This window comes from Rousettus aegyptiacus, unplaced genomic scaffold (assembly GCF_014176215.1).
Source record: "Rousettus aegyptiacus isolate mRouAeg1 unplaced genomic scaffold, mRouAeg1.p scaffold_m13_p_10, whole genome shotgun sequence".
Taxonomy (NCBI): domain Eukaryota; kingdom Metazoa; phylum Chordata; class Mammalia; order Chiroptera; family Pteropodidae; genus Rousettus; species Rousettus aegyptiacus.
In genome coordinates this window covers 71337712-71356799 of record NW_023416285.1, presented here as the reverse complement: position 1 = coordinate 71356799, position 19088 = coordinate 71337712, and the positions used below count along the sequence as shown (strand labels likewise).

At 34.3% G+C, this 19088-nt stretch overlaps 1 protein-coding gene across 10 annotated transcripts in view; it reads right to left on the bottom strand.

Moving 5' to 3' along the window:
* The window catches only part of ATP8A1 (ATPase phospholipid transporting 8A1), a 208611-nt gene that overhangs the window by 131670 nt on the left and 57853 nt on the right, over positions 1–19088 (bottom strand). For 8 of the 10 annotated variants that reach the window (XM_016160733.2, XM_016160729.2, XM_016160727.2 and 5 more), the window contains 6 exons: positions 16077–16188; positions 14611–14776; positions 13345–13472; positions 8724–8801; positions 7712–7800; positions 2025–2069 (listed from right to left, as the gene is read on the bottom strand). In XM_016160733.2, the coding sequence (XP_016016219.1) occupies positions 2025–2069; positions 7712–7800; positions 8724–8801; positions 13345–13472; positions 14611–14776; positions 16077–16188 (618 nt within the window). The remainder of the gene's footprint in view (positions 1–2024; positions 2070–7711; positions 7801–8723; positions 8802–13344; positions 13473–14610; positions 14777–16076; positions 16189–19088) is intronic. The other 2 variants (XM_036227971.1, XM_016160730.2) reach the window with 1 other exon arrangement.

Below are 19088 nucleotides of genomic sequence, written 5' to 3'. Positions count from 1 at the left end.
ACCAACTTTAAAATAGTCATGTCAATCATAACTCCTCAAATATGTCATGAGGATTAAGTGAGAGACACTAGAGCTAACACTCTCTGTGAGCTTACTTTGTCCAAACACTATTTTAAGTCCTTTCAAAAGAGAACTCAATCTCCACAACCTTCCTATGATGTCCACACTTTAACAGATGAGGATAGGCAGGCAGAGAGATTAGGAAACTTGTTCAAGGCCACCAGAATTAGGATATGAATATGGGTGGTCAGAATTCAAAGTCTGCATCCTTGACCACTGCTTAAGACCCAGGACACAAGAGAAGCTCAAAATGATCTGTTCCTTGATCTTTGCAGGCCTACAGGTAACGATTTGATAAGACAGGGAATCCAACCATATACTTAAATAAAGCTCGCTATATTATAAAAGTGGCAAAAGTTTTTCCTAATGTTTATTTTTTAAAATATCATTAATATCTAAGTTTATCAAGTGGAATTGTACAATTTATGAAAAAGCTGGAATTTTTTCATTTGGACTTAACTCATTTAGAATATCAAATTTTCCAAAAGGGTGTTTTACAAAAAGAACTCATTAAACTAGATAAAATAACACCCTCTTTCTAACAATGATAAAAGTCATGAAACACCTCTCTCAAAACTACGATATTTTAAATGACCTGAGTAAACAATTTTTAACACTTCCATTTAATCTTAATAAAAATATGGTAAATGTAATTTCCTTCTCTTAAGAATGAATGAGTTATATTAGAAAAATGTGTATTAATTCTACATTAATAAACAGTTTAAAATTAGCAAAATTATCTTAATGACATAGAAAAACAGGTAAAGAGATACAATAAAAATTTTATTTATAAAAAAGAATTTTAACTATATTCTTAAGAGATTAAATATAAGGAAATATGTCTACACCATTAAACTTGAATTATTCATAAATAGTAAGATGCTTTGGCACATTTAAAAAAATACTGAAGATCATTCAATTGTGTTTAGGTGTTGAAATGCATGACACTTCAAGCAATGACCTTAAATGTGATGACCCATCAGTTATTCTATGAACCATACAACTGCCTCTGTCATTAACTCTAGATATCATTAGGTTTACTACAAATTGTTACCAAATCTCCACTTTATTGAAATAAAATCCAAGTTGAAAATATAAAAAGTTATTAGACTTCCATGCATATTAGAAATATGGCTTAGTCATAAAACACTATGGAACCTGAAAATAAAAACATAACCATTTATCGAGCCACAATGTTTTCTACAATTACCAGCATTAAAAGAACCTGTTTCCTCAAATTCCACTTGCCACCAAATTGTGATGAATTATAAAAATATCAAAATAGATATACTATTCTAAATGAAAATGTAAATCTATGGAGGTGGGATTTTACAGTAAAACAAACCCCCCCTCAAATACTGAAATTATTAAACCTATAAAATTCCATCTTTAATAATTCTAAAATTAATATATTCCAGTTGACTCCAGCCCTTGGTAGCATAGTCTTTTGACCTTTGTCCCAGATATTTCATTTACAAAATGTTCATTTTCTAAGCTCTCAAAATGATTCGGCCAATTAATGAAAGGAAATGTAAAGGAAATGTCCACTACTGGTTGGGTGTACTTCAGTAGCATCTTTCTGCAGCTCTGTAGAGTACGTACATAGTGGCAGAAGGTGGCAGTGCTGAGCTAAATAACATAAAGCTTCTGGAGCTATACCTGAAATCTTAGGTAGTCCACAGCTCAGGAACCCCACGTTGATCATTACAGACTTTATTATAGATACACAATGTAAAACTTTGACCAGCTTAACCTTTAAATTAAATATTTATAAAATGATGAAAGGTTATTCAATAGGAAATCAAGGACATTAAATGAATTTTAACAACTACCTCCATTATAGCATTGTTACCCTCCCTGATCAGCAATGCCTTTTTTCCAAAATTAGTGAATGTGTCTAACAAAACAAGAAAACATACAACTTTTGAAGGAATCAATGAGACAGATAGGTCTGTGCAGCTTACCATTCATCAGGGGAGCAGCCATAATCCTCAGGTTCAGGGACATGGCTTCAGAAAGCAAGAGGAAGGACAAAGAGAGGAATATAATCACAGAAAGTCTGGAAACTTGAAAGCATGAATAAGGGAAGTACTAAAAGATGGATCTTGGAAAGTTAATAAAACAAACTGAAAGAATGGCAGTTAGTATATAAGTAGAGTGATGATTTACGGTAACTAAGCAGGCTTACAAAGTTATTTTACAACTGGAAAGCCAACTTGTTTCTTTACTATGAAATTTACTGACATCATGCAGACTTCAGTATTCAGGAGGAAATGTTTAAACTTAGTAGTTTAAAAATAAGCTAAAGTCAATGGAAAATTAATTACATATTACATAATAAGAACAAAGATTTTTTTAACAAAACAAACATGCTAATAATGCCTAGGAACAAACTATCACAGAGATACAATTTGTCAAATACATTTTAGAAGTAAACTTGACTACCACGAACTCATGGTCCTTTAAGCAGGCATATTAAAGTAAAAGTTAATTACATTTCTATCATTAAATGGAACCATATTTTAAGATTAACTGATATTTAAAAGTTTTCACTTAAACCATAATTCAGTTATTAAACTATTTGTCCTCTCCAATAGAAGATGTTCATCAATACCTGAATTTCATTCATTAGCTTACTGAGCACTAAGAAATTCTGATTGATGTACAGCTTTCACTTTAACCAGTCAGTCATGTAGTCATCAGAAGTGACCCATAATACACGACAGAGCAGATTTTCTTTTAGGTATACATGTATATATTTATTAAATGTATTTCTTATTGTTCACTTCTTTCCCAACTTTACTGAGATGTAACTGACATATACCATTGTGTATGCTTAAGGTGTACAATGTATTGATTCGATATATGTATATACTGCAAAATGATTACCACCTTAGAGTTTGCTAACATTTCCATCATATCACCATTTCTTTTTTGTGGTGAAAATGTTTAAGATCTACTCTTTTAGCAAGTAGAGCAGATTTTCTTATCTTCCATTTTTTAAATTACGTATGTCCATTCAACATTCTTCCTTTAAATGAACTATATTAGATATAGGTAAATTTCTTAAAAATGCAGAGTTCACTACAAATGTATTTTTAACAAATACAAATACAATACAAATGTTATTTTTAACAAATGTACAATTAACTTCATTGAGATCCTTTTACTCCCTACATGATCATCCCTGTTGTCTTTACTCTTCTACCAAAATGCTCATGATATTGGCCTCATCATTCCAAGGCACATTTAGCTCCAAAGCACTGAACTGCTTCCAGTGCAGTATCCACCATCTTCACTCCAATCACTATGGTGGCACCCCCCACTATTTACTCACTATTCTACTCACTATTCTATCTCCTATCAAAGGACTTTTGTAGTTCCCTGAGAGGAAGGGCTAAGCAAGCTCCTTGTGGGCTGTACTACCAGAAAAGGAAAGGGCCTACTGCAGAGCTTGAGGTGATTAATTCTGACCAACTTCAAGGACTGGACTCCAGCCTCCAGACTGTACCTGAGAGGTAGGGGAACTGGTTCTGCCAAGTTGCATTGGTATACGACAGACCTCGATCTCACACACCAAGAGAGAGGGCAGTGCTTCTCAATATGCAGCTTAAAAACTGCAGAGATCAAGGTTTATGATCCCCCTCCCCCAGTCTGGTCCAGCCCTTGCAGATGCTGAGTGCTATTCGGTGCGAGAGAAGCAGGCCACCTTCACACCAGCTACTAATCTTGTCTGCAGGGGTTTCCCAGTGATCGCTGCTCAAGCAGCTCTTGTGTGCATGTGCTGTCTAGTTATTTGCCTCTGGTTGTGTGTCAGTGCTGTTATATCTGCTTGGTAAGTTCTTCGCTTAATCAAACTCATTCTTAGATCTGAGCTCAAGTATCATTTTCTCAGAAAGCAGTTCCTGAGCTCTCTAATTAGATCAACTCCCAATCACAGACTCACACAGACCTTAGTACTGTGTTAGGATTTTGTATTTGCCTGAATGACTACTTAATTAACATCTATTAACCACCAATTAGATTATCAACTTTAGGGGGGTAGGAATCATGTGAACTTTCAATGATCATTACAGTCCATCATCTAACAAAGTGCCACATACATAGAAGGAGATAAACATTTGTTGAGGCCCATGCATAAACTAATGGTGTTTATCCAGCTTTTACCACCAGTCTTGGTGAGCAATATGATAAATTTATTGGTTATAATCTAGATTTGAGGCTAAGTCTTATGATAATTGTGAGGTTTCTCATGGTAAATTTCTTCTTGGTGTTAAAGTAGTTGATTCTTTCAGCAAACACATTGTTAAAAAAAAATATTGTCAAGTAAAGTAGTCATATACAAAGATTGCTTTTAAGAACATTCATTTTTCACTTAAAGGAAACCTGAAATGTCTTTAATACTGATTAAATGACTTGCTTACACAAAAAGTACTGTCTAGTTTGCTTAATATAATTTTTTTAACTTTAAATATGGTACTGTGTTAGCCTCACCCGGCTCATCAGGTCATTCAAATAGTAAGGTCTAAATTGACAAAGATGTACTTAGGATTGTAGACTAGAATATTCACTATATTAAGAATCCTAGCCACTGAACATAAAAGCCTCCTTATTCCCTAGAAGAAACAATTTGCTAAAATCATACTTTAATTGTTTATCAGTAGCATATATAGTTTATAATAAGTTAAATTTACAAATGACATCCTGATGCATTTACATTTTATTAAAACTGATCTACTAAAACAATCTAATAAATTTAAGTATGATGGCATCTCTGGTACAAAGTTTATCTTCATAAAGTAATCATCATTGATAAGTATGTGCAAATCTTTTTATTTCATGGCCTATCATGAATCCAATTTGGGGCAGATGTTACATGAAATGAGAGAAAATTTTCTGACTGAATTCTGAAGCATTGTTTTAAGTGTTAAATATTATCTTCTTACAAATCTATGAAATACATAGAACTAGGCAAAGATGATAATATCAAGCAACTTCAAGTCTTGCCCTTCAAACTGATAAAAGCCAAGAGAACTCACCTTCAACTCTATCTAGAGGAAAAGCAGGCTTTATCGTCTTTAAAAGGCTGAAAAAAGTACCAGCTCTGAAATTATAGCCCCAAAGGCATTTGCTAGTATGTGAAAGCTTTCTTCTACTGGAGCTATAAGTGCAACTACGAATAGTTCCTCAAATTAAACAAGTGTTAAACAATGCTATGGGGCAAATGGGATAGTTAAAGCATGTTATCTCCCTGTCTGGATTCCTATAACTCAAGAGTGACCAGAGGAAATTCCCACAGAGAAGTGGTTGACAGTAATTACTTTTTCCTGTGGAGTCTAGCAGAATTAAGTAACAGAAGTGTGTTGCCTATTGTCAACACTTGAGCAGTCTGAAGTCTCATAGTTTCCCCCAAGACTTCATATATTAACAACGCTACAATGCTGACATTCCATCCGTTCATCTGGATGGTTGGAGGAGAGGATGTCTATAAAAACTCAGTCAAGGGATCCTAAAAGCATATACACAATGTATACATGATTATTGGAAGGAGTTTAACAACTAGCTTTAATTCAACAAGACTACTGGTATTCTTGAAAACATGACACAGCATCCAGAGAAGAAACACATTTGTTTACATACTAAAAAAATGCAAACAAAGGAATAACTGTTTGTTTTTTTAATTTTCTAAATATGTTAGAATTTTATATCTGAGAAAAAGCCTTAAAGATCATCTGGTCTCACCATCCTCATTTTAAAGGGTTTGGAATATTTGAAAGGAATTGTCTAAGGTCACGTGGTGAATTAGTGCCAAAGCTGTCACAAGAACTCATGTCTTATGACTACACTTCAGTATTAAGAGAGATTATTTTCCCAAGAGGAGATGTGTTTCATTGGAAATTTAATCTAAGTGAAGACAACTCTTAAACCCTAATACTACCTTAATATTTATGCCTAGAATCCACTTTATCATAATATAGTTGTTAACATCACCAAAAAACACAGAAAGAATACTGCTTTTTAGAGGTCCTGCCTAAAAGTGTTTAAGGACTTGCTCCAAGACTAAAAGAAAACCTGATAAAATGCAGAAGAGCACCTAGTTAGCATTACACCTTCCTGTTCTGAGAAGTTTGCAATCAATAATTATTAATTTGAAGAACTTGCTTATTCAATTGGAAATTGAACAAAATTAAAAAGATGTCAATTATTAAAATAGATCACTCTAAAAATCACCTTTATGAATGAATGTAGAATTTTTGTAAAAACAAACATCACCATAAACCTGTCAAAACATATAATACAACAAATTTTAGAATCACAACAGGCTTTTCCTTCTCTAATCTAGGATAACTGTGGGTTGAATATACACGATGTCAAAAAGTGTGGCTATACCTCTCCTACTCCAGTAGGTGAGGCCTGTACCAACTTCGGGGTTGGAGCAAGGAAAGGCTCTTTTGTCTAAGGGAATAAGGAGATCCTCAGATAAAAAAGGAAGATGCACTCAGCACTCTGCCCTGGAAATAGTAAGTATGCCTCTCACATTTAACAGCCTGTTTTTATCATGTGGAAAGGAGGTTTGATCAAATGTCTTTTTAGCTTCATTTACACATAGTTTGAAGCCATTTTTAATTACATTCTCTGCTAATTCAAAGAAAAGAACGAGGATATCTGTCTCCATCTATTTCTCTTTTTAAACAGAGTACAAGAATTACTATACACTTTTAGAAATTTTTTTAACCAAATAGTTACTTATAATTTTAACAAAGGTATTCTCAAAGTTTAATATATTATTTTTATACTAGTTTAGTGCCTGGATATGGAATATGAGTGAGGAAGAGTGGGTGCAGGCCAAAAAACCCAAAGCCAAGCACCTTTGCTTGTAATGGTAAGGGACTGATATTTACCAGTCTCACTTGCAAATAAAGATAGTTGGAAAATTTGGTAATAGGCCAATGTCAGTCAACCAGGAGGGTGTTTCACCTTTTGATCACGTCTTTTTAGGGAAGGCAGAAATTTTCTCACATTACTCTACAAAGTATTTCACCAAAAAGTCTTCTGAACAGTTCAGGCAAGCATACCTGGATGTAGGAAATAAATGAGTGCTCAATAGCACATTCTTTGGAACAGTAATAGCCTGATTAATTTTTTTGATGATATGCAATATCCCCTGGATTTCACAGTTTCATGTCCCTACTTCCATCCCATCATCAGAAATTTAAATTGTTCTGTGACTGCAAAGAGGAGAGATGATAAAAGATGAAAACAAATCAAAGGGATAATTATCAGAGAAATGACGTTTTAAATTGAAAAGTGCCAAAGGACAGACTGCATGTTCTTACCACATGCAAACTATACTCTAACTTAATAGCAATGTAGAGGGAAGTGTATTTGTACCTTATTACCAGAGCCAAATAGACACCTCCGGCAGCTTTAAACACTGAAATATTGGATAGAGCCGCAAGCTCATAGTTAATTCCAAATGAAAAACAATACCTAAATATAAAACACGACAGATAAATGTATGCTGAAATTAAAACTGCTGCTTTCTAGATTAAAAAAATAATCTCCCCTAAAAGAACTCTCAAAATGTATCAAACTGTTAACACTAATTAAATGTGTATTTCATATTTTAATTAAATGGAAAGAAACTCACCCATAAGCAACTCCAGCAATGGTGCACTTCTTAAACTGCATTACATTGCATGTCAGAGTACCAGTTTTGTCAGAAAATATGTATTTTACCTAAAAAAAAAGTTTAAAATTTCTCATTAAAATTTCATAAGTCATTTTATTCTAGTCTCTTACAAAAGGGGGGGGAATCTTTTTATCAATTTTGTTACATTGTAGGAATACAATGAATGCTATTAATTGACTACTTTCTGCACATTAAGGAATATGTTCAACTACCTTTTTTTACTGTTTTAGCAATGAATCATTTCATACATGAACACTGAAGACTATCGAGATATTAGAAAAACTAGTAATATAGAAATCTGCCTTAATATGGTCTGAATTTCCACTAGAAAGTGCCATTACTGCTACTTAATATTTATGGAGTGCTACTGGCATTTCTCCACATTACAAACAATTATAAAATTGGAAGTAGCTTCTGTGATTAACTTCATGCAACATCTGAACTGGTAAGCAAAAGGATAATTCTGGTCTAAATATTATTTGAAGAATAACAAAATAGCAATGGTAAAAAAAGAACCTTCCTCAGCTAGTATGTATAAATAGATTATAAATATAAACATATATGTGAATATTGTATGAATTATAAATCTAAAATACCTGTTTGACTACTCTTATACTTTGACTATATAACTCCATTGATCAATTTAACTTTTCTTTTCTGGTCAAAAGCTATCAACAATTTCAATACCTTGAGTTTATAACTCAAAAAGAGCCAATACTTCACTACTGGTCAGATTATATACTGAAGGACATCCCTCAGTGCAATAATTAACTGAGAGTAAAATAAGCTTTCAATAATGTTAAAACTTCAATCACTAAAAATAAAAATTGATAGTTACATACTAATGTATTTATGCTAATAATTCAAATAAAAATTAGGAGCTGTCGATTCATAAAAAGTTACCTCAAATAGCAAAAATTATAACAAATCTGGCTTCTACTTCAATGCCTCAACAAGAAATTTCATTTACCTGGCCAAGTTCTTCATTCAGATTAGATGTTCGAGCCATAGCAGCAGTGTCTGTGGGTTCATAGTGCATGTCGAGATCCTTTGAAAAATAAATAAATCATTGACTACAACTGATAATAAGAAATTGAGTAAAATTTTATTTTAAATGGTGAGCTACGAATGTAACCACTGTCATTTCTTACCATCTCTAAATTATCTCAGTTGATTTCCTGAAAAAATACTCAACATAGGATATTATATTTCACAGTAAGGGAAGAACAGTATGATAGAGCATGACTTTGGAATGAGGTGATTTTGGTTTGCCAAATTCCAGCATTTCCTAGATATGGGATCTATTATAAGGATTAACTAAGATTATCTATATAAAGTGCTTCTGACACAATGTAAGTGCTTAATGTGATCTATAACAACAGCAACTAAATATTGCTCAAATAATTAAAACTTCAGGGCAGGAAAAAAATGGCGTAGATGATAGAGGTTCTGTTCATCCCTCTGGCGAACAAATCGAAGTTGTGACAGAAACAAGAAGCAAAGAGCAAGGAAAATTGCCTGGGATCTAGATGAATAAGTCATACAATTAAGGAGAGAACTAAGAAATCACCCTGCAATGGCAGAAGGTGGGATGGGGCGAGGACGTGAGGCTGTCCAGTCTGGAGTGGCTGAGTGGGACAGAGTCCATAGCAGCTGGCCAGCTGCAGACGCCTCTTAAAGGGTCTGTGGCCCCAAGCAAACTTCCGCGGTGACAGATCTGCTCGCTCTGAGCACCAGCACCGATTTGGCTGTGCAGAGGGCACTAAGGACTTATTGGGGGACACTGAGTTGTTGGAGTGAGGGCTTAGGCGAGACTCCTTCCGTACAGAAATGTTGGCAGTATCCATTGTTCCTCTGGTTGAGCCTGCTCCCCTCCCAGTGCGCAAACTCAATGCCACCATAGCAGAGATATCATCAAACTGAATAACAGAGATCACTCTGCCCAGGGAATTCCCTGAAACTCCACCTCCCTCAACTTGTGGCCCCACTCAAGCCATATCCAGGTGTGTCCTTGCTTAGTCAGGTGCCCCTTGCTGAGCAGCACCTAGAATCACACTGGTGGGAGTTGGCCTTGGTTGCTGGTGTAGCTTTTTGAGGCAACTATAAGCACAGCATCTGTGGATTGCTTGCTGAATCTTAACGGGTAGCCCCAGAAGAGCACAGGTTGGGGCTAAATATTGCCTGCAGCTGAACCCCTCTAAGGACGGTGCCACTGGACACCTACCACACAAAGCTCACTAATAAGACTAGGAGACTTAAGAGCTTTACTTAGTACATAGAAACAGACACAGAAAGGCAGCCAAAATGGGAAGACAAAGAAGCAGATACCATATAAGAGAATAGAACAGAGATCTAGAAATAATGGAGTCAAGCGATCTAACAGATGCAGAGTTCAAAATGTTGGTTATAAAGATGCTCAATTAACTTATGGGAAGTGTAGATAAATTCAGTGGGAACTTCAACAAAGAGATAAAAAAGCATAAAAATGGAAATGGAAATTATAAAAGGGAACCTGTCAGAAATGAACAACACATTATCTGAGATGAGAAGTATATTAAATGGAAGAAACAGTGAACAAAGAAGAGGATCAAATGACTTACATAGAGGATAGAAAAGCCAAGGACACACAATCAGAATGGCAAGAAAAAAAGAAGCCAAGAATATAATAATAATTTAGGGAGCCTCTGGAACACTATTAATTGTAAAAATATCCATGTCATAGGGGTACTGGAAAAAAAAAACAACAAGATGTTGAAGAGCTAGTTGAAGAAACAATGATGAAAAACTTCCCTAATCTAGCGAAGAAAATAGACATAAAACCACAGGAAGCTCAGAGAGTTCCAAAAACCAGGAACCCACAGGGCCCACACCAAGACACATTATAATTAAAATGCCAAAGATTAAATACAAAGAGAGAATCTTAAAAGCAGCAAGAGAAAATCAGTTAGTTACCTACAAGGGAGTACTCATAAGACTAGCAGTTCATTTCTCAAAAGAAACTATGCAGGACAGAAGAGCTTGACACAAAATATTTGACATGATGAAAGCCCAGGATCTACAACCAAGAATACTTTATCCAGCAAAGCTATCATTTATTTTTATTTATTTTTTATGGTGACATTGGTTAACGAAATCCGATGTTTCAGCTGTACATTTTAGGAGTAAGGTATATACATATTTACATTGTGTGTTCACCTCCCAAAATTAGATTTCTTTCTGTCACCATATATTTGACCCCTTTTACCTCGTCCACTTCTCTCCCCTCCTCCCTATCCCCTGCCCTCTGGTACAAAGCTATCATTTAGAGCTGAAGGACAGATAAGAGCTTCCCACACAAAAATAAGCTAAAAGAATTTATCATCACGAAGCCAGTATTACAGGAAATGTTGTAAGAACTTCTTTAAGAAGAAAAAAATGTATATCAAAAACAGGAATAAAGAATGGTAATAACTACATTCCTATCAACAAGTACCTCAAATAGATAAGAATTAAATGCTCCAACCAAAAGAGAGAGTGGCTGAATGGATAAGAAAACAAGACCCCTACATATGCTGCCTACGAGAGACTTAGTTCAGATTAAAAGACACACAAACTAAAAGGAAGGGGATGGAAAAAGATATTGCCTTGATGGACTTAGAGGGTATTGCACTGAATAAAATGGATCAGATAAAGACAAATATTGCATGATTTCATGTACATGTGGAATCTAAAGAACAAAATCAACGACAACAACAAAAGTGGAAATAAACTCATAGAGAATATTTTGAGGGATACTAGATGGGAGAGTAGTTGGTGGGGACAAAACAAAGACAAAGTGATTAAGAGGTACAAAATGGATAGCTGCAGAATAGACATGAAGATGTAGAGTATAGCATGGGGAAGATGGTGAATAATGTTGTAATAAATAAGTAAGGGAAAAAAGGGGTTCTAGATTTAGTGAGGTGATCACTGTGAGGTATGTGATCTCTGATCACTATGCTATACAACTGAAATTGGTATATTATTGTATGCCAACTATAATTTTAAAAAACCCTATTGAATTGTAAAATGTAAATATAAGCAGCTAATTGTCTATTATATTTCAATAAAGACAGAAAAAAAAAGCATAAAAAAAGTTCAAATCCCTGGAAAAATTACCTATGGGATTCTACCTGGTTGTACTCTTTTGGCCAAGTTTCTTTGACTGTATGTACCTGAAAACAAAATAGGTGCATTCTCAAAACCCAAACAAAAATGTATAGTTTTTATACCAGTTTGTACTTGTTTGGTAAAAGAATCATGAAGTTCGACTATCAATACTTTAAAAATTAATATTTTCTATAGTAGAACATTTTATTGACAAATCACGGTTTATTGATTTTCAAATGAAGAGGCCAAATCTGATCTCTTCTACATCTGTATTTCAGGACTAGGCTGTTGAGTTGTAGATGTCATGTTTTAAGAGGAATATTAAATAACTAGGCAATGTTCAGAGAGGAGTGACTGGAATGGAGATTAAGTTGGAAATCATGTCAACTTAAGAACAGAAGGAGATGGAAGATATTTAGTTGGGAGGGGAGGATATAATAGAACAATAGACATGATAGTTCAAATATTTTACAAGGCTATTGTTTGAAAGGATTAGACATTTTCATAAAAGATCTATTGGGTACAACCAGATTCAAAAGGAGCAGTTACTAATCTCACTTCTACACAACGGAGAAGCTGCCTGGTAAGGGAAGCTTTTAACTGATTTAAAAAGAAACATCAAAAGAAATATCAAAATTTTTCAAAATAAAGGAAAAATTAAACTTTCAGGCAGGTTAGGACTAAAAATTTATTTAAGTTACATAAATTCATTAATTTTAACTTTGGTGAAAATAAAACTGAGAAAAGCAACATATTTTATAAATAAAAACATTTAGGAAACAGATGCCCAGCATGTTGTCCCAAAACTAAAAAAGATATTTAAAAAAAAAAATTAACAGGAAAAACTCAAGCACAGCTGAAATTGTTTATAGTGTGGTAAAAAATCTACATAGATGTATAACACATGATAGACATCCTGGTTGTTACAAGTAATGAGTACACGATTATTTCACAGTGCTCGATTATTCATGAAGTTGTCTGCTATGTTGTGAAATTTCTCTCATCTATATAACCACTGCGAAATGCAGGTAAACCATGTTTTATCATTCCTATGTGAGCATCCAAGAAAGTATGTCTCAAAGAAGTCAAATGGCCTGCTAGAGTTCACACGGCTAGTAAATTATAGAACTAAAACTATAATCTAGATATTTTATTTCCAAATCTCATGGTTCTTTTCTCTAAGACCACTCACTAAGTAACTCAAAATAGGTTTCCTGAACTAAAGACCTATCTTTCCTAGGAGGTCTGGTCTGTAAACTTGTGTCATGCTGAGATGAGATACTGTTACTGATTTTCGCATGAATTTGTTATAATTATATTAGGCTCAAAAATATTTTGAAATATCATCTGTAGTCAACAAAAGGTTAAGGTATAATTTTTTTCTTCAAGAGATCAAAACAACTATCCAAAAAAGACAAAACGTAAGTTAAAAGTGATACAAAATAATAATAATTCAGATTTACCCAATTTATGAAGTATGCCTGGGTAAATTTCACCACTTCTAATGTCACCAATAAGCTGATAGGAATGAGGTTGTTGAAAAGAATAATAAAAGTCAAGAAATTCAGCCCAAAATTATTAGCGCCACCATCTGTTGGGGGAGGTGAGAAGAAAGCCAATTAGAGTTTTATACATTTTATTTTGCATCGATCAGAACTTTAAGGACACAAAAATTTTCCATATTAGCATATCCAGGTAGTTGGAGAGGAACACTGTTGATTACATGCCCTTATTCTCAAATACATTCTTCAAGATGGAATAGCATTACTTGTTTTCAATATGATGTTAATCCTAGTAAGAATTGCATAATGGTACTAAAAGGTGAAAGCATTTCCAATTTAAAGCATGCCTTAAAAGCAAATGAGCAAAACAAGAGCCACGAAACTAACCCAAATAGCAAAAACAACATAGGGCTGGACCCCAGGTAAATTCAGCCCTAAGTAAATTACACTCTTCCTCTTCGATACTGAAAATAAAACTGCTATCCCAGATATACCAAAATAGTAAATCAATGACTGCAAAAACAAAGAAACACACACACACCTTGGAATAACTGCAAAGCTAAATAACATAATAGAAAAAAACGAATGAAAAAATCCATTTTGCTATAAGATTTTTCTAGAATTTGTTTTCACGCTTTTGAAAATTAAGTATTTATTGGTCAAGCACTCATCAAAGGCAACGCAAACTTACTTCCCAAAAATATTTAGGAGTGGTGCACTAAACCCACAGAAGTAACATACAACAAACAAAAACGCTCCAAAGGGAAACTATTCGATACCAGTTGCCCTAAGACAAAATGCTCATTAACACAGAACTCACTGTGTTCAAGAGTCCAAATTAAAGTACATTTAATTTAAACATCTAAAAACATGTAAACTTCTTTTGGTGCTTTAAATATACGCAATCTGCTTTCTTTACAAGACAGCTAATTACTTGTGTTAAAATATTTTTAAAATAAATTAATAACATTAAAACAACAGTAATAAAATAACTGTATATTATGATGGAGTGCTCCTTATATTTGTAAGGACTCTGAAATTCTAGAGATACTAACATTTTACTTACTTTTACTGGAAACTGCATTGAAAAATAAAGATTAAAAGCCCAGTTATCTTGGTAACAAGGTTTTCTTTTTATAAATAACAGGAAATTCCAAGGGTGGCTGTGAAACAAATACATGTTTTAATGAAAGGAAAAAAAATGTCAAAAAACACTTTAATGCTTACAGTGTAGATTAAGATACCAGTCCTTTCCAGAATGTCTTCGATTCCAGATGGCTGAGCCCACAGAACAGACAAGGGACATGGCAATCAAGATACAAAATAAAATCAAAATTTGTACATTTGTAATCCGTTCCACATTTGAGAGTTTAAGTGGTGGACTTGTTGAATTCTGTAAAAAGAAACAAGATGAGTAATAAGAAATGTGTACAAATGGCTTAATAATGTGTATCTAGTATTTTGATGAGGACGACAAAGTCACAACTCAAAATCTAGACACGATTTTACACCTGAAACTTATACAGATAAGAATCACAGATGTAATAAGCTGTCAAAGGTTAACTGCTTCTTTTTCTAAAGGCCCCTATGTCACCTAAGCCTTTTTTCTAGGTATAAAACAATAATAATAAGAGAAAGAAATAACATCTCTTTTGTAAACGACTTTTCCATTGTGGCAGGTAAGACAAACAATGTATTACTTGACTACTTAAGTAAACAGGGTAGACTAAATGCTTCTAGCTTAGTATCTCAGCTTAGGAAGATAGGCAAAGGAAATTCCAAAGTTTGAAGGAAATACTTCCAAGATCTCCAATTTCCAGGTTTCTAGTAATTGTTTTACTGAACACAGCTGCAATCTAAGCAATCCTGGCTATAAAGAATAACAGTGGTGAGTTTCTTCAACTGTATTTAATGATAAAAAATGATGATGCTAGATCTGTGCTAAGGCATCCAAAGGACAGAAAATTAAACCTGTCATAACCTATAGAAAATGATGGCTTATAGAATTTATAGAATGATTAGGGGTGAAACTATGAATAGAAGTTCTGCTTGTCTATTGATAACATTTCATATCTTTACAATGTGCAAAGTTATTAGCCCTTAGAGCAGATTTTTATGTATTATCCTAAAACTGAGTTTCCCATACACATCTAACCACTGAACACTGATGACATTATAGCAGAGAAGAAGCATCCACAGGCATGTGTAAACATTATAAGTGGCTAGGATTAAAGTTGATTTAAAATGGCTTAACACAAAAATGCTGTAAAAAATTGGTCAATATTTGATTCACAAGTTTTTCTTTTAATTTTATAAAAAAAATTAAAATAAGTCCCAAAATTCGATTATTGTATTAAAATAAAATTATAAGACAAATACTTTAATGCACAGCACTCATTGTTACACAACTTGTATCAGTCACTGCAACAGTTAGTAAATGCTGCTAATGGACCAATACACAAAAATCACTGAGAATTCACACACTGGGTGATCTCTGGTGAAACTTGCCAGTCTTGTGTGCTGCGTCACTGCACAGCCCACTCACCGAAGAATGAGATTCTGGATGTATAGAGTAGGGCTCAGGAATCTGTGACAGATGGTCTGCTATGTTTGGGACTACTGCACAGACAGCTACAAATAGCACATTTTTAAAAGATTTCGGTCCAAGAGGTTTTCATAGATAAAAATCCCACCTGCATCAACTTGGTGTCATGTCCAGTGTAGACAACTATTCCATGTACCCACTGTGTATTTCGCAATTGAGCACCTCGAAGAAGAATCTGATCAGCTCCCAGGGGAACAGTGCTATGACAGATAATGTTGACATTAGAAATGACATTTTCTAAAATGCTCAAGAATTCTACAGCCACATATAGTTATAAAATGGTCCTGTTATAAAATAATCATTCTCACATTTATTATTATTTTTAGAAAAGAATTTCCCTACCAATAGGAATAATTTTTGTACAGACCAACGGCTGGAGAGAAGCATTTCAGCTGCTTCTCCTTAGCATCGAACCAGCTACTTCCTACGATTTCACTTCCTGATTTAGTAAGTCCATTTAGGATTCTAAGGAATTTGAAAGTGGTGAGATTATGAGATCTGTTTCCCTCCTCCACCTTTCTTTAAATTAAAAATAACTTTGTCCATAATAAAGGTTCAAAATATATGCAAGATAAATACACAGATCTCATCACACACTTGCACTGCCATCCCTGTCCTCCAAAGATAAACCCCTATATTTAAAATCTCCACAACATTCATTTTATTGTATTTGAAGATCAGTCCTTCAAGAACTGTGAATGAATTTCCAGTAAACGGTAAGCAGCTAACAAACATTTTAAATACTTCTCTGAAATGAGAGCAAATTGAGGCTATCCATTTAGTATCATTTAAAACACATTTTTCATGAATAAGGGTCAAGTTGTGTCTTTTGTGGGTTTTTTGCAAGGCTACCCGCTATGGTAGGTTGCTAATTGATAAAATCTCACACAGAGATATCAGAAGTGTACAAGGTATTGCAGATACAGTGGGATTCTTAATGGAAATGCACTACCACAAATTTAATGGCTCAAGGATACCCATCATCAAGACTTTGTTTTAATAAGCAAAAAGCAAAAAAAAAAAAGTCAACTATAAAGAAAAATACATTAAAATAACTTCTAGAAAAAGGAAAAAATTCTTCCAAGAAAAGTCTCCAGACAAAACAAGGCCAGTAGCAGCTTTGGCCTTGGACCTTCCTTCAGGAACTGCAAAAATATCACCTGTTTCAGTGAAATTAATCTGCATGGGTTAATAATGACAACACTCAAAGCCTTCCATTTAATTGAGTAAATCCTTAAGAAATAGTGTATTCCAATTTGAAAAAGAACACAGTAACTGTAACTCTCATTGTTTATGTACAGCAGCATATCTTTCAGTCTCATTTAGAAGGGAACCCTCCTTGTGTATGTCTCAAGATTAGGGGTGTACTTAGGAGCTGAGAGAGACTGCAGGCCTAAAGCAGGTTTCCAAGAAGTTCTTGGAAAGTTGTTGGACTGTGCTCTAGGGCACATGTGTGCCCACTGTTCCTCATGTATCCAATTACACATAAAGTAGCCACTGTCACCTCATCACTTGTAGTATAGATGGATTGAAATTAAATGTAAACTCTTCAAAAGCAAAACAATACTACTTCTCAATTACAAGGATTCAAAAAGTATTAGTTATTATTAATTTTCATCAGAGATGGAATTCTAAAGCCTCTGGAATTAGACAGTAACCGTCATCTTTAATGGAATCAAAATACACTCTTTCCAAATAAAGAGGCTCCAAGAGCTCTGGGAAATCACTGTAAAAGTCAAATGTGCTGCAAATACAAAGGTAGTGAAAATCGATTGCATCTTTTATATAAATTAAAGCATATTATATAAGTTCTACTTGCACCATAAATCTTGACACCATCATACAAAGTTTCTCCTTCACTGTGTGGATTTGTTTGGCATCAATTTGATGGGAGAAGTGATAAGAAACAGAAGGTGGCCAGTTAGGAATGTCAGCCTACAGAAACATTACTTGCATAAATAACCAAATCTATCATTAGTCTAGATGTTCACATATGTTCACATAAAGATCATTCTGTGTAAATTTTAGGACAATATATAATTACTTTAAAAACTGCGGGAAAGTTCTTGGTGGATCCGAATAAGGATGACAGTTCAGGGTACAATATTTCAAATGTCCTTTAGAATTCAAATACAGTAGTAAAACATTCCAAATAAGGAAAGCATCGATCATTTTTTAGGCTGGTGCATTGAATTAGTGCATTTAGTTGGCCACTTACAAATACCTGGTAGATAAGTTATACTGTAAAATGGAGGAGATAGGAAAAGAGGGGAAGGGAGGATGAGAGGAAGAAGGGAAGCAGGAAAGACCCACCCTTCCTGTCAGGTTCTGCTCCATGTCTTTGCTCCACTTTACAACAAAAACTTAAAACACCTGTTTATACAGCAGGTCCTCAAATATCATCACTTCATTCAAGGTGGTTTTATTATGTTAATGAGATGCTATAGAAACCTAACTCTTTTTTATATCAATTAGCCTATGATAAAATTGGTTTTGTCATACATTATCTCGCTTGAAATTGCAGAATCTATGCATGACATAGTCAACTACATCCTTGACATCGGTTTGGACTTCGCAAACTTATTAATTCCAAAACTGTATGCTGATATTTCTCCCTCAGAAATCTCCAGTAGATTCCCATGTCACTCAGAACACCCTTAAAATAGCCTACAGAACTTTGCATGGCCCATTTTTATCTCTTAGCCCTTCCTTGGTCACTCCACTCCAACCACGTTGTCCTCCGTGACATTTCATAATTACTCCAGGCACTTTCCCGCTTAAAGGTGATGTAATGATATAACTAATAATTTACACTCACTATTCCTTCTATCTGAAATCCTCTCTCTCCAGATAATCAAATAGCCAACTTCCTCACCTCTAAATTACCTTTGCTCAAACGTTACCTTCTGAATGAGGTTTACTGTTATCACCCTAACTAAAAATGAATCCCTCCCACAGGCTCCCAATCTCTTTAATGCTAGGCTATTTTTTCCTAAAGCATTTAACACTTTCTAACATAGTATAGAATTGTCTTTATCATTTTACTATATGTCTGTTTGTCTTTCTCTGACTGCAAGAAGGTAAACTCACAAGAGCAGGC